The 16,745-nt window shown below is 44.3% G+C and overlaps 1 protein-coding gene across 1 annotated transcript in view; it reads right to left on the bottom strand.

Moving 5' to 3' along the window:
* The window catches only part of LOC8050532 (protein MMS22-like), a 116,404-nt gene that overhangs the window by 35,655 nt on the left and 64,004 nt on the right, over positions 1 to 16,745 (bottom strand). The window contains exons 21-22 of the mRNA XM_029995613.4: positions 15,922 to 16,054; positions 2,562 to 2,645 (exon numbers count right to left, since the gene is read on the bottom strand). Coding sequence (XP_029851473.3) covers positions 2,562 to 2,645; positions 15,922 to 16,054 — 217 coding nt within the window. The remainder of the gene's footprint in view (positions 1 to 2,561; positions 2,646 to 15,921; positions 16,055 to 16,745) is intronic.

Here is a 16,745-nt window from a genome sequence, read left to right as displayed (position 1 = left end):
AAAATTCAGCATACTTTTTTCGGTGTTTATTTTAAAATTCAATTTTCGTTTTTTTTCGGTGAAAATTTATTCCCAAAAAAACTTTACCGTTTTTTTTTTTTCGGTGAATATAAAAGACACACCATCGGACACCGGATCAAATGATCCTTGTAGCTGTGATATTTGTGATCACTCAAAGAATAACGGCACATATTGGGCAGGAGATCGAACTATAGGGGGCGTTTTATCGAGCTTGTTGTCCCCACAGCCTGGTGTTTACTCACATAACATAACAAAGAAATTGAACCTCGCCTAGCATGGCCTGGGCACGAGCGCTTCGTTTTGACCAGTGCTTTAGTCGCACGAGGAGCGGCCTTCGAATCGTCATCTTCGATTTCTCAGATCAAAAATAAACAAGAAAATACGGTTTGTTGTCCCCACAGCTGAAGCGTACCGCTAGAGGCATGACTGTTTGATCTCCTCCCCAATACATACGTGGTCTTCGCTACAACTTCCGTCAGGACACACCTCAAAATCGTTCGAGGGCATAATCTTCAGCGCGCTTCTTTTTCCTTCCCATTCTGACGACGTGACCGTCTGAGGTGATGACCGTACAAGATTCAGCGGAATGTCAAAAAAAAAATCCACTGTATTTATGTTTTTAACCACAGGGAAGTTTGAGAGTGGGTGGTAAGGAATGTATTAACGGCTTTCCTCGATGTCCTCTGAAGTGCATGAAGCGAAAAACCTTATGCTAGCCCACATTCGAACTTTCTTTTTAGGACCGGGAACTTGACACACTAAGCCCGATCACAGAAAGGACACAGGTGTCCCGCGAAGGCCAATCCAAGAGCTTTTTTGTTGCATGATGAACCTTGGAAGAGGGCAATCACGAAGACGTCACTCAATGTCAAACCTTGCAAAGCCCTCTCCCCCCCCCCCCCGCCCCCCCCCCCCCCGCGCCCCCTCCCCCACGGGGAGGGGGCGCGGGGGGGGGGGGCGCGTCAAGGGGGCGCGGCTCTTTTCAGGGCCGCGCCCCCTTGACGCGGCCCTGAAAAGCTTACCTTTTTCGGTTAAAACCAAATTTTAGGAAACGGATTAGACATACTCTTATCGGTTTTTACCGAAAACACCGAACCTACAACTGACCTTTTTCAGTTAAAACCGAATTTCCGAAAATAGATTCGGCGTACTTTTATCGGTTTTTATCGGTTTAAACCGAAAACTCCGAACCCTAGGTATATCGCTTCTTCAAAAGCCGATCGGACTCGGAACGACAATTCGACAGAAGTTACAACTTTCTCGCTGAGGGGTTCGTGGTCGCCGCATCTATAAAGGCCAACTACGCAAGAAAAAGGTAATTACTAAGATCTTTGTAGTTACGACATCAAACATGTCATCAAAAAATGATAGGAACCGGTTATAATTTACGGGCTGTAGTTAGAAGTCGCCAGTACTCTCCGGATGTGCGACAAAACAGGCGCAGGGGTCCCGCTTCGCTGTCACTCGGACAGTCGCGCGATGAAGCACACCGCATAAAAGCGACAAGCGAGCGACCAAGGCGATGAGCGTCGTTTTCTAGAAATCCCAAACCAAGCGACGCGACAAGCGACAGTGAAACATTTTCGTAGCTCGTAGCCAACTTTCGTCGCTTGTGCCGTCGCTTGACTCGTCGCTCGTCAAATCGCGTTTTTTTGCTTGGAATTAAGACCTAAAATTTCAATGCGCAAGTTAACAAGTAAAAGACGTATTCGACACAAGTTCCTACTTGATACGTCGAGTCCCTTTTTCTTGAGGAGGAGGATTTTAGAGTTGGGAAATGTAGAGCAGCAAATTTTGCAGTGAAGCAGAAGTTGCATAAAGCACGCGCTGCACAGATGTCTGCGCTACAGGCAGCTTAAAGCGTCAGGTCGTATGGCTTCATGCGTACCTAACATATAATTTACACGGGCAAGTTTGAAGCACCGCGAGCTCGTGCATACCTGAAGCTAGGCGCTCGCGAAGCTGTCACGTCCACAAGCGATACCACGAGCAACATTATATTTGTATTTGACGCCTTGATTTCTTCAAGCTAGCTGAAAGTTGAAAACTCTACCTCCAAACGCAACAAAGTGAGATTAAAAACACCTGACTCAAACACCCAAGAAAGCGTAGCGTGAAAACGGTTCGTGGTCCGTTTTTGCACTTCAGCAGGGAAACGTTTGCGCGGCTACGCCGCCGTCAACCGATAACGAGTACATTTCCGAATACGTACCTTATTGCCAGACTTGTCCAGATACCCACTCTGCTTACAGAGGGGTACGCTGCAGTACGTTGGCATCGTGGGCAGGAATCGACTAGCGTCTACGGCCAACGCAGCGTATGCAGCGGCGCGCACTATCCTGCAGCATGGCGGCTGCCACTAGTTGCTGTTGCGTACGACAGGTGGCGCTTTTTTCTCTGATGGGTCTATAGCATCGAAGATACCCAAATGGGGCCACGAAACAAACGTTCAGTCGTTATGTCGTGTTCATTATAAGTGGCCTTGACTGTACTTTGCATCAAGACAGACACATGCAAATTCCAGAGACAAGTGCACCAACCTGGGGTGCACCTGGGTGGAGCATCCAAAGTACTCGAACAAACTCGTGAAGTTGGCTCTGACTGGCATCGAAAGGTTAGAAGGCCTGCAGAGGAATCAAATGGAGCATATCAGTCGGCCTGTTGAAGTGCTGCCTACCAATACCGATCAGCAGGGTGGAGAATAAAAATGAAGATGATTTAAATCGTGATACAGTCGAGCCCTGTTATATCACACCCGGGTATTTCGAATTATTGCTTATATCAAACAGTCCAAACATCCCCTTGAAAATCACATGTAATTGCATAGGAGCATTGTCTTTTTGTATCGAACTTCCATGGATTCCCATGGCGGGGACACTCGATATAGCAAACGAAGCACGAAGCACGGCGGCCCTTTGCTTCTCCCACCGTCAGATTGCGCCCGCCCGCGGAGCACATAGCTCGCGTTGCCGGGCTGGCAAACCGCCAAGCCAGCATACGCGCACGGAAATACTCAACAAAAAGCAGTCGTAAAAAAAGAAAAAAAAAGTGGAGGATGGCAAAAACAAAGGGAAAGGCACGCGCGCAAGGGAAGGCAGGGAGTGCTCCTCAGCCCCAAAATAAAAGCAAAAAAAAAAAAAAAAAAGTCTTTGTCAAGTTGAGTGTGTCGAACACAACGGTTGAGCAATGGCACTTTAAACCCTTTGAACGCCTTATCTTCGTTTACCTTTTCCTTTCGCCGTTTTTGCTTTGCGCGTCTTTTCTTTCTTTTCTTTTTTTTGCTGCTTGAATTTAGTGGTTTCTTTTTTGTTGCTTGCTTAACTTTATTTTATGGATCGAGCGTTTTTTGTTTGTTTTTATGCAGCTCGCTTTTTCCGTTCTTTCATATTTTTTTTTAATCAGTGTTTTGTCGCCGGTGCTGTGCGAAGGTCGCGCGCGCGTAAACGATAGCAAACACCGTCGCGTAAACGCGGCGGTGTTTGTGATCTTAACCAACTAAGCTCTAATGTGTTTAGCGGATCTTAGTGGCTCTATTTAGTAAGGTCACGTTTGTCGCGGCCTTCGGTATTAGCAGAGACGCGCGGAAATTTCAACTCATATTTTTGTATATCAAATTATCGATATATCGAAGGGTGATTTCAGATAAGATCGACCAAAGGGTGGCTGGTCGACATTGTTAAATCAACTGATGTTTTTATATGACATTGTCTAGTGTCTGGTATAAACGAATCCACACTTAGTTTTGACCAGAAAAAAAATTTGGAGACAAGAAAAATCGTAAGGCAGGGAGAGGTGGACAGTTGCAATAACGCGCACTGATGGAGGGGGCAAGTTTGAAAGTGAATAATTAAAACAATAAAATTAGGAGAATTTTAAAACTTTTTACAAACAAACTATGGGTACAACTTGCTTGTAATATAAAATAATAATATTTATTAAAAATTTATTTAGTTTTCTAAAAATTGCCAAACATGCCTGCTCGAACGACAAATGGCAAACTTTGGAAATCTGTATCTCATGAAATAATTTAACCATTATTACATAACTTGCAGACATTATTTTACTAATATATGGCTATTATTGAAAAAATAAATAAGGTATCTGAGTGACACAATAGTTACAATATATTTAGGCAAACATGGGAAAAAAATCAAACAAAGAAAAATTCCAATGCGAATAAAAAAAAAACACCACCTTCGATTTTTTTTTAAATTTGGGTACCCTGTTATACTCTATTTCGGCATTCATTTCTATTAAAAACATGTTGCATCATTGCACTGTGAAAGAAGAAACAACTTCCCAAAGTAGGGTCCTTTTTCAAAGCCTACACTTAGCAGTGTCCTATACAAGAAGTGACTCTGAGTTCCAGTTTCATGAAACTTGCACAAATCTTTTATATACATTTATTCAGATGAGGTCATTGATAAAAAGAGCGATCGGTCACACAGTAAAAGGGAGGAGAAACTATATACAGCATTTTACATAAGCGTACAAAGTGGTATCATATTAGAGACTAATGATTTGAGAAAAGATGATGCAGTGTGAAGTTGTACCTTCCGGTATATTTTACATCTAGAGTAAAATAAATAACTTGACTTCCACACGCAAAAACAAAGATATAATAGTAAGATATTTAGGTTGGCTGTACGATTACAAACAATTTCAGGTGACGGATGCCATAGTGCCTAACTGGAGCAGCTTCGATGCTCGGTGTATGAATGAATCGTGGCAAGCCGATATATTTTATCCTGCTCGAGGATAACATTTTGGGATTTTTTTTATAGTGATCAGATAAAAATTGTTAGTAACCACCAACAAAAACAGTAGGTTAAACACCCCGTGAAGAAAAATGTGATAAATAAGATGTCCCTGCATTCAAAATGAGCAGTCCTTGGGAAATCAAATTCGGCACTTTACGCTAAGGTTTTCCTCGCTGTACCCATTTAATAAAGTTGCTTCCAAGCAGATCCGACTGTCCGTGCTACATATACGTCACAGGTCCCTTCTGTTGATGACTTGCTGAGCCGCCACGCGTGCCAAGACTGAATGCCAGGGAAGGCGCGCACCGTCAGCCACTCTTCTTTTTTTTGTTCACGATACCGAACAACCTCATTTTCGTCCAGATATACAAGATGCACGCCTTTCAGTTTCTTTGATAGAACGCTCACCATTGTCCTGGCCGTCTGAATTGCGCTTACTGAACGTTCTCTCAGGTTGTTCAGCGTGGCCTGGTGCTTCACGAGTCCGCCAACTCCGTCACATGCATTTTTCCCATGTCCAGATGCAGAAAATAACCACTGGGCTTGTGGGCAATCGTCCTTTGCAAATTGGTGAAGCTGGTAGCGATTCTTGAAATGACTGGCGGCGCCGTCACTTACGCAACGTTGTCTTCAACCCACTCCTTCACTTTTTCTAGAGCCAAGCAAGCGTGAGCGGCGTCGTGACACAGGTCCTCACCAGGGTTGTAAAGTACCTAGGTACAAGTAACTGTAAATTGGTATCTAGGTACTTTTGTTGTACCTGAGGTACAAACCTAGATACTTTCATTTCTCGGTATCTGTATCTGTATCTTAGGTACATTTTCCAGTAACTTGTAACTAAGTGAAGTTACTTTTTACAGGTACTTTTCTATTCACTTTGTCAAAATCGTAGAAAATACAATATAACATATAACTGAAAATAAATTATAATTACAGTCGTAAATCAATTTAACATTACGTAGTGTTTCCACTCAATAAATCGAACTAAAATTTTGCACTTCACAAAACTGAAAATGTTTGTGAAGAAAAAAAAATGGAAGGACGATTAACCTTCGCCTTTAAGAGTTGAACGCGATAGAGTTATCGGGCCCCGTTCGCATGGCCTTCTCAACCGCTTCTCATGCTCTTGAGTCACACAAGGACCTAGTCTTTATGATACAACACTCCTGGCGCGACCGAGGAGCTTTTGCCAGTGCTTTGATGCCATTTTACCCCACAAGGTTTATTTATGTGTTTGCTCGGCACGCGCTAACAACACTCGATGCGATAATGCCTTTACCCTGACACAGACAGACATCGAGGCACTCTAATGACGGCAGCATCACAGTGCCATTCCCAAGCCCTCCGTGCCTAGTCGGTAGCATGTCTGGCTCGCAACCAAAGGGTCGTGGGTGCGATCCTGCGTAAATTCTTCAAAGTTTTCTTTAAGGCAAATGAATTAGTTTATCAAGTGGGATCATTTGAAACATGCGGCGACCATTAATTTGTATGTCTTTAACCACCTTCATTCCACGCGTGATGTCACGTTTCACATGAGCGTTGTGGGTTGTTTGAAATTCCCACGCGAAGTCATGTGGCTGTGACGTCACGACCCTATTGACCATTGAGGATTTTCCCGTCACGCCACCGACATATTTTCTGTGACACGAGCTCCTAAACGCGCTCGCGTTAAAATATTCTCTTCCTTCCTAAAAACAAAAGAAAAAACGTGAAACATTGAAGACTTTCGCGCGTCGTTGCTTTGCGAAGGTTAGGTGCGTGTGCACTCGACTCTTCGTTTCTCCACGCGGCCAACGTCTTCAGGGCCCGCCGATGGCTTCGATGCCAGTGCTGGCGCTGAAGGGCAAGCCACGTCAGCAAGCGAGTTTGAGCGGGACGTCAAAAAAAAAAATTGGGTTGTGTGTGTGTTTATACAGCCTAGAACTTGGTCTGCCTCACAGGGGCGACGAGTCTCCCAGCTGTAGATGAGAAATTTAGCCAGTGCGGTACAGCCGCTAGCCTGGGGTCTTTAACGTGCATCACGCAGTAGTGATACACGACCGCACGCCGGTACGATGCTCATCCAGATCGAAACGGGCAGGGGTGGGGCAGCGGGACGTCGGAAACAGTGGAAGCTGTGTCCTCGGTGAGCCTATTGAAGCGTGAGAGTAAGGCACGTGCAGGACTCAACTCCGATGTGGACATCTGTGCAGCGCCGTCACGTGCCTCGCTCCAGTGACTTTATTAGCTCCCCGGGCCCTTCTGTTTTGCCATTTGCCAACTTCTACCGAGTTGGAGACTCCTCCGGTGGCTGTTTCTCGCCGACTGTACAGTACACCAAACTTGCTCCGGCAAGAAGTCTGGACTGTTTCAAGCACGTGCCGCTGCTTAAAAGCGTGTTCTTGAAATTCAACACAGGGCTTCCAAGCAGTGCGGCGGTGGAGCGCGTTTTTAGCATAGGAGGAACAATGGCTACCAAACTGCGATCGAAGATGTCGGATGAACATTTCGAAGAAGTCCAGATTCTGAGGTCGAATCGAGCACTCAAGTGAAAAAGACAAAGTCTTCGAACGCTCTGGTGAGAGCGTTTTGCCTTATTTCTCCCCTTGACACCAATGAGGCACGTTTATCAAACTTGTTTTTGTGTACATCCCAATATACAAAGGATTTAATTCCAATATTAATGTGACAAAGTTGAGAAAAATACTTGACGTGAAAATAAAAAGTACCTTTGAAGTAACTGTACCTGTACCTAGGTACATTTTTAAGCGAGTAGCTAGATACGCACCTAGGTACATTTTCGTATGAGTAACTGTAACTGTATCTTAGGTACATTTTTGAAGTAACTTTTACAACCCTGGTCCTCACTGATGATGGCAAAGCTGTTTGTAGATTTTCTTGTCGTCACTACACATGTAAATATCGAAACTTGTTTTTTTTTCCAGTGATATGCTTGCACTTCGTCAGGAAGCACGATGGTCCAGTTTTCAGCAAAGTCAAAATGAAAGACAATGCTCCCGCGTTGCATGCACTGTTTTTCATCGTAGATCGCTTTACCTTGCGTTTGCCGGATATGGTTGTGAAGTACCCAACTTCCAACCGTCACTTGGATGACTTTTAGGAAAGTCTCAGGTTCCAAAGTTTTTTTCACAAGGTCGCCGGACTCCCATGTTGCAAGCACAATCTCTTCATCCTCCGGGATATGAAGTTCCTGGAGTGTAAGAAACTGGCCTTTTGGGCAGTGATCACAGTCTCCTTGAAGGCACAGTTCTGTTGCTGGCTCGCACAGAAATGCCGAGTTCATTTCACCAGTGTTGAATGTTGAGCCTGTAACGTTCTCTAGAGCGGCAATACAAAGATAATAATTGGCGCAGCGCACACAAACGCACACTTTCTGGTGTGGAATACATTGGACCCATCTAGAGCGCAACGAATAAAATTTCGTTAGCCCAACGCCGGAATCGGGATGCTTGTCTTTGTATATACAAGAGGCCTCTCGTATTGAGCGTGTCATGAAGCGCTTTGGCACGAACGTTTTCTCTCCGTTGAGCATGACAGACATGACATGACGTCCTTCTGGTTGGGACTTTGGCGCGAACATTGTAACTCGTCTTTCGTGAAGTACTCTAGGGCAGCAGACAGGTTCTCAGGGCTCACCTTGCACCTCGTGTAAGGATCCGGCTCATACCACACGCCATGCTTTTTCTTGAGTTTTCGGGATTTACTGATGAGGTACATTGAGGCCTGTGGAATCATCTTTTGAACCTCATTCTTCGTCAGTGTTGACGGCAGGAGTGTAAGCAGTAGACAACGTTCCCGGAGAGAGGTGGCAGTTTCAAAGGCCTGCCGAAAGTTGTCCATCCACTCAGTGCATGTGGAGCATGTTGGTTCAGACGACCCCGATGGTGCGTCCCTGTCGTACGCAATACGTAGCCTTGAGCGTATATTCTTGACAGCAACCTGCTCCAGTTCTGTCTGCTTTCTCTTGACATAGGCAGGCCTGTCCCGACTTCTTACGACGCTTGGTTGTCTCAGCGGCGACACATCTGTAGGTAGTATGCTGCGATTTAGATCTTCAATTGCTTCTTCAGCTGGCACAAATATGTCAGGGCACTGCTCTGAGCTTCGCATCGAGATCTCCTTAGTGATGTGCATGAAGCAATGGTAGCACAGGTAGTCCGTCGCACTCACTTTGGTGGAACAGTCAGGCGGAAGAATTTGCTTCAACGAGTTTAGGTCCAACTCGCCAACACTTCGAAAATTCCGCTGCTTTGGTATAGTCTTTTTGTGTTTGCAAAAGTAATCTGCACAAAACACTCGTTCGGAGCTCCAGGACGTCTTCATAATGTATACATAAATAATAGAAATTAAACCCCAACTGATGGCATATAATTGCCAAGTGAAAGAACTACTGGGTGCACAAGTGACAAGTCCGAGGCTGAGGAGCTCACTCACTGCAAACGTACATTTGAAAAGAGAGGTCACAACTGAGGCTGTCGGCAAAGCTTGATCCACGTCAAAGGAAGAAAGAGGGAAAGTCTCCAGACAAAAAATTGTGGTCAGCGGCCTTCGAAAAAGACTTTCCGGAATCGCACTGTCGTCCCTCCACGCGCTGATATGAAAGCACCCGAGCTTCTACCACGTGGTTCATGACACAGCCTGAGCCATGTCGGCAACCGGTTCGCGAGGGGTTGGCGGTGGGGTTACGTTGATGGTCACTCGGATTAGCCCTTGCTGTACTGAGTTACCGCCTGCAGTGCCTTATCGCCGGCTGGTGTCAACAACGAGAACACACACACCCTGTCTACACCAAAACTACAAGCGTTCACCGCACACGCGTCGCCGCCGCTTTTAAGCTTTTGTGAAATTGCTTTCTTTTGCCGCGGAGAACCGCCTTATCTTAACTACGCGCCTGAAATCCTTCCAGGCGGGCGTACACAATATCAAGCGTTTCGAAGAATAGCCCGTAGAGCAGAACTATGGGAAAATTCGGAGCCCGCGATGTCGATATCGTCGCCGTTGTGTTAGTACGCCGTCGCGTACTGCAGTCCCCCGTTGGGGGAGGGGGGGGGGGGGGGGGGCGGTCTTACTACGATAACATGGCAACAGCGTTTACACTCTATGTATTTACGCGAGGCTCGAGTATTTGGGGATAATGCTGCCGGTTGGTGTGCCCCTTTGTGCCTGATATTATCGCCCGTGACGCCAGCGAGTGAGATGGCGACAGGCATGACTGCTCAGTAAACAGGTGTCGGCGGCCATGTTTTGCTGGGTGAAGCAAACCCCCTTGTCCTTGACAGCGAGCGGGGAAATGCGAAAAAAAGATTGTATCGGCCGTTTTGCCAGAACTAGCGACGAGTGTCGTCTGCGGTTTCCGGCAACTATTTTGCCATAATCGTGAGCTTAGCGAGGAAATGATTTTTGCTAGCCACAGAACACTACCCCGCAGAAAGGGAATGCTTGAACATGTTTTTGTTCTGGATAGATATCAGGGATATATATGAGAGAGAGAGAGATGAAGGTAGAGCGGAAGAGGGAATAGCATATAGTGTCGCAGGAGAATAAAGTAAACAAAGTTCCTAGTGGCCGATGGCTGCATGATCTTTTCCCGGATCACTAGTTCTTAATATGATACCTCTTTGTACACAGTAGTTTTTCCTTAATTTAAGTGTGTGAACGATTTCTTTAGTTATCATTGGCCTCATCTGAATAAAAATATATAAAAGATGTGTGTTGGTTTCATGAAACTGGAACTCAGAGTCAGTTCTTGTATAAAACACTGCTAAGTGTAGGCTTTGAAAAAGGACCCTACTTTGGGGAGTTGTATCTTCTTTCTCAATAAAATGATGCAACATGTTTTTAATGGAAATGAATGCCGAAATAGAGTATAACAGGTTCCCTAAATTTAAAAAAAATCGAGGGTGGTGTTTTTTTTTTTATTCGCATCGGAATTTTTCTTTGTTTGATTTTTTTTCCGTGTTTGACTAAATATATCCTAACTATTGTATCACACAGATACCTTAGTTATTTTTTAAATATGAGCTATATATTAGTAGAATAATATCTGCAAATTATATCATAATGATTAAATTATTTCATGAGATACAGACCTCCAAAGTTTGCCATTTGTCGTTCGAGCAGGCATGTTTGTCAATTTTTAGAAAAATAAATAAATTTTAAATAAATATGATTACTTTATATTACAAGCAAGCTATACCCATAGTTTGCGCCTAAAACGTATTAGAGTTCTCCTAATGTTATCGCTTTAGTTATTCACTCTCAAACGGGCCCCCTCCATCAGTGCGCGTTAATGCAACTGTCCACCACCTCATGCCTTACGATTTTTCCTGTCCCCAAGTATTTTTTCTAGTCAAAACTAAGTTTGGATTCGTTCATACCAGACACTAGACAATAACATATAAAAACATCAGTTGATTTGAAAATGTCGACCAGCCATCCTTTGGTCGATCTTATCTGAAATCACCCCGAACTATTTTACGATCCCTTTTGAATTCAATATATCCGGGTTCTACTGTATAAGTCAAACCAGTTTACCTATATGATTTAAAATGAAACCTTTCCTGAAAAAAATAATCCCGACAATATTTTTTATTTACCATTTATCAATCATTTGTTGCTTCCTTTTTATGTGCATTTGTTTACCAGTGCTATTCTGAACAATCGGAGCATTACACTTTTCTCCCATTCCACCTGTGAAAGAAATAAAAACTAAAAAAAAGTAATGTCCTGTGGGAAGTAAATCAGAATGTGAAAAAGAAAGCAAGTAGAGCTGTTTAACTAACTAACAAAAAAAAAATCCGTTTTTGTTCTAATATGATGGGTTTATATCATTAAAATGTCTTTAATTAAACTACTTTCTTCCACAAAATTATGAGTTATTGGACGGATACCAATAGACTACTTCCATAAAGCCCTGCATGCAACACGGCGCGCGTTGCACTCTGGGAACTAGTTGGCCAGGGAGGAGGGTGGCATGGTTTCGGTTTCGATCGACGCGTCGACAAGAGATTGTTTTCTGGTCCCGAGAGCGTCATTTGTGGTCTCTAAACTAACCTAAATGGCCAGACCTCGAAGCTTTAGCACAAGCCCGAGACGTATAGCTTGTCTTAACACATGCTTGTTGTATTTTTGTACTTGAGCCTTCCTGTTAGCGTTCCAATCGAGGTATGTGGACGAGCCAGTGCTGGGAGTCTCGACGTTGCGAGGCTCGGGTGCTCGGGGATCTTGCTTGTGTACGAATGAACAAGCTGTAGCAACCAATAAGTATGCATACATCGAGCTCGCGCCTTTACATTAGTGTTGTTGATCAGGAAGTTTGTTTGCTTCGTGCGTCCATAGACGAAATATTACTTTTTGCAATTACTGTTTTTCTTAATGTGCCTAAGTATGCGAGGGAAAACTCGGAGGTACCATTGAAAAGCTCAATTTTAACACACTTCTTATCTCTTATCTGTACTGACCCGCACCACTGCACGAAGTGAAGTCCCCACCCGCTTGCATTCCACTAATATTCAACATCGCGTATGCGCATAAAGTTATCCTGCAATCATATGGGAACATTCGCGCATACAGACCGCTTTAAGAATGCAAAAGTCGAGCACTTGTGTGAAGAATGTCGCACCGTTCGCCGGAAGTGCGTCAGACGGGCATGAACCCCTATGCGCACCGCATTGGGGTTCATGCCCGTCCGGCGCACGGTGCGACATTCTTCACACAAGTGCTCGAACGAATTCAAAGCGCATTTGACGGTTGCTAATGGCCATAATATTTGTTATGTGTTCGCTTTCTTCCTGCCTGAGTATGCCGAGATAATTTCAGACACACCGTTCCCGGCACAGATCTCGGGTATCAGTAAAAGCTCGTCCAAAAAGGCTTAGCCAGGAGTAGGGGACGCTTGTTATAGGGTCTCCGTCGTAGCTAGCCGATTACAACGTTTGCGAAAAGTTAATCTTCTATCAGCATAAAATTTGAGTGGGAGATATATAATGACGCGAGGAAGATATCATAGTAACTTTTGTGCAGTAGTGAGGTCGAATTTATTGCGTTTCCTTAAAAGTTTATGCGTAAACGCTGGCCTCAATTTTGATACTCTGTGAGGATGCGGCTTGCTTTTCGCCCAATGAAGTAACAAGAAGCGTACGTTTGGCAAACAAAATGCGTGTAAGGCTCCAGACGAACAAATTTCAGTTGTAGTTCACTGGTACTAGACGGGATTACTGACATTGAGCTCAAAGATGTACTCGTGGGGTGAAGTGACTAAGCCACGACTTACTACGTTCGCATACGCACGCACAATATCCGGTGTTTCGGGAATTAAGGAAAGTGCCCCGGTCTTCGTTTTGTATCGCTCGAGAATGAGTGTATTGTACGTTCGTGCAAAGTCAGATAATCGAAAACGCAAGCAGCGCGTTTGGTCGCGGCGTGATAGCATGAGATGAAGCTGCTCAGTCGAAACCGAAACTGAGTGGCCAACTAGTTCCCAGAGTGCACTGCGTGGTATTTCGCCGCGATGGGGCGCGTCGGTTTTGGAAGAAGTCCATTGTAATCTGCCATGTTTAAAAATACATCCTATGATCAAGTATTATTACTTCTGAGCTACAGTGATATAAATCAAATAAACCTGATTTAAATGAAACAAACATGATATAAATAAAATAAATATGGCTTAAATCAAATAAATCAGATTTATATAAAATAAACCAAATTTACATCATTTTTTATCACTTTTTTTGTTGTTGATCAGTGAAAGCTGCCCTCGAAAATAAAATTTTACACAGTTTTGAGAATGCAGAGTACGAGCACAACCAAAATTGACTGTTGCAATTTCACGTACATTACACATAAAACACCACCTGTTGACCCACTTGTCCCTATTACACTTGTACCTGAGTTCAAAAGAACTGCCAGGCCTGCATTATGGCTAGTTTGTATTCAAATTAAAAAATTTCAAAGAAAATCTGTGCTCCTATCACTCACTCACAAGTGCATGTAGTACCACTGCCAACAAAGTCTGCATGCTTCTTTTAGTAAAGATTACCAGGCACAGCTTTACTCCAACAATGACAAAAGTGGAAAGTGGTTCCTTGGTTCTCATTCCAGGCAAATATTCTAATTTTCAAATAGTACCAGTTTCGAATAATACACTATTCGATATTCGCTTCGAGATGAAGTCTGATATTTGTACCTTTCGAAGTGTTGAGCAAAGCGAGTTAAACGCGAGACACATGCGCAACAAAGCTATCCGATCTGATGTGCCAACTGTCATAAAGATGGCTGCTCCGACTCGCCGCACACGACAGTTCGAGACACACGCTTCCAATGCGTCGTTCCGTTTAGCTCCGCTCAGTTTCGGGTAACCTTCTACCGGATGGATGGATGGAAGCCAAAGGCTGTATTTATAACGGGCGGTAGCTTGCGCCACCTAGCCTAGAAACCTAAAATAGTTCCCTCGCCCTTTGTAGTTTTTCTGACTCTAAAACAAACACAATATTTTTATTACATTCCATTAAAGTGTGCGTGTCTGAAGATTTTACGTGAGGGTGCTTTTTTGCTCAAAGTCACTTCATCACGACGGACCGCAGCAGACCTCGGGAGTCATCGCAGCGAAGCGAGTACTCACCACGCACATTGCTGCGTCTCTCCCGAAGTTCACGTGACACTCACACAGCATTGGAATGGCTCGAAACGTCTGCTGCTGGCCATCGTAAGGTGAAACGGAGTATATTCGGGTCTCGACAGTCTCGATCGGTCCCACAAGGTCAGCTTGCTATGGACGCGCGAAATCAACAGCTCGTTTTGTGCGCTCGGGAAAACTCTATGGCGTCCGTTGACTTCCCTTCACAACGACGACTCGCGTGGTGCACCGCTTACAGCCGCTTCCCACGGTCGGGCCTATGCTCACGTGACAGCATGACGTTAGCGCCATTCGTGATGCTATTGGCTGCAGCCCTCCTACAGTCAAAGGGCGGTGCGGCCGGAGCCCTTGTTCGACGCTTTGGTGCGACAAGAACTCTCGCCTCCAGCCATCATCCCGACAGTTTGCACGTCGGATCGGAGAGTTTTGACGCGCACGTGCCTTGTGCCTTGGCCCCATTGAGCGTGTTTCTTACAGAGCACCGGTGTACTGCAGAAAAGCTGCTCACAAAAGCGAGCTTCGCCAATGTAGCTTCTCCACAATGCTCCAGTGCTCGGTAAGAAGCGCGCTCAACGGGGCTAACCAGCAACGATCAAAACTTCGAAAAATATGAATATCTCAGTCGCATGCTTAGGAAAAAAGCACACTTTCAAAACAGGATTGTGCATCTGCGTGCCAGTTGTTTTCTTTAAAAAAAAATGGGAACCTACATTGAGTATTTGTGATTAACTTTTTTTTTCTTTTTCCAAATTCAAGACTGACGAAAAAATAGTTGCATATAGCAAGATGATCTATAAATTCCCTCATTTAGGTATAGCTGGGCATCTCTATAAGACTAATTTTATGTCAAATCTATTGTTTACTTGCCACCTCAATGCAGGCATTAGATTTCTGTGGCCACAGTTCATAGATTAAAATTACCTCACGAGTGGACAAGTGGAAGCTTGGGAACCGCCTTCACGAGTTTAACTGGGTTTTTGTTTAAGCAAGGTGCAACTGTGGTGAAAGGCTTGGACAAACTATTCAATATTCGATTCAAAATGATTCGGCCAAGCCACTATTTGCTTTAAAGTCAAGGTCCACTATTTACACATCCCTAGAGGTCGGCATTCCTTAAAATCTAAACGTTTGAAAAATAGCCTGTAAAGATTGATTTGTCATTGCATAAAATCCTAGAATGGTCCACTACATTAGGATATTCAGCATTAGTAGCGAGAGATTAAGTTGTCACCATGTTCTGTAGAATTTATATAGAATTGACCTTGCAAACATGCTTTGTTATTACCGAGCCTTTTGGTTGGCTCTGCATCTGAGCATTTAAGAGATTAAGTATTGAAGACAAAGAGAGACTTGGAAATGCCAACCAGACACTCAAGCAAAACTTGTGAAGGGCAAAACAATATTGAACCTGTTAATTAATTCTGATGTGGCCCTTAGAAGCAGGTAATGAGAAGCTGAATGCTGGTTGACACAGCACAGAAAACTGACTGAATGTTCAATACTTACAGGTCCAAAGCTAGGAGTGTAACAGCCACTGCTGCATCGGCATTGTACGGCTGTGGAGGAGGGCCAGCGATGGGTGCGACGACTGCCCTGTGCACAAACTGCAGGATGCCGCTGTAGACAGCAGCGCTGAACCCTTCCCAGAGAGATCATAAAAGAGAGGTTAGTTTAAGTTTGTCCTTACCTGATGCCCAGTTGGAACACAGTTTACAACCATGACTTAGTTCAAGAAAGTTGGCGATGTCAACTATGACTAAACTCCACAGCAACTGAATCCTGTAGCATCTCGAGTCACTTGAGTGCTGCGTTAAAAGTAGAAACACCCTTTACCCCTGTTGTCTATCCCCACCAGGAAGCCAGCTGCTTGTTTGTATCGCCTGATATTTGCTCATGTGCCAGCAGCTTATGGTCCTGTCCACTTCGTTGTGTAAGAAATAGGGGTAACCATAAGTCATTATTGGTGACAAGCATGGTTGTGATATGACTGCATTTTACACCCAGAGTTAGAAGACTCCAAGCGAAAGGACTGGAAGTGAGGTAAAAGTATGTATGGCTTCAGTGGCATCGGAAAGCTTCTTTAGTGGCTGGTACTCCCCTTCAGTCTACAGCGCAATTGGAATGACAATGAAATAACATAAAACTATGCTAGGTATAAAAGTTCTTTCAGACTGCACACACACATAAAGCTGCACCATATAAAGTTCTTGAAGAGTACCTATAACATAATGCAGGCCTATCTTGCACCCCAATCGTTGTCATTCAAAAGGTAGACCCCTCGAGAGCTATTTCACCGCTTTTACAGCGTAAAATCGCCCCCTAGTCGAAGC

Source organism: Ixodes scapularis, unplaced genomic scaffold (genome assembly GCF_016920785.2).
Source record: "Ixodes scapularis isolate PalLabHiFi unplaced genomic scaffold, ASM1692078v2 PGA_scaffold2__306_contigs__length_199485367, whole genome shotgun sequence".
NCBI classification, from domain to species: Eukaryota; Metazoa; Arthropoda; class Arachnida; order Ixodida; family Ixodidae; genus Ixodes; species Ixodes scapularis.
The sequence above is the reverse complement of the archived record's forward strand: the minus strand, read 5'-3'. Positions and strand labels throughout refer to the sequence as shown.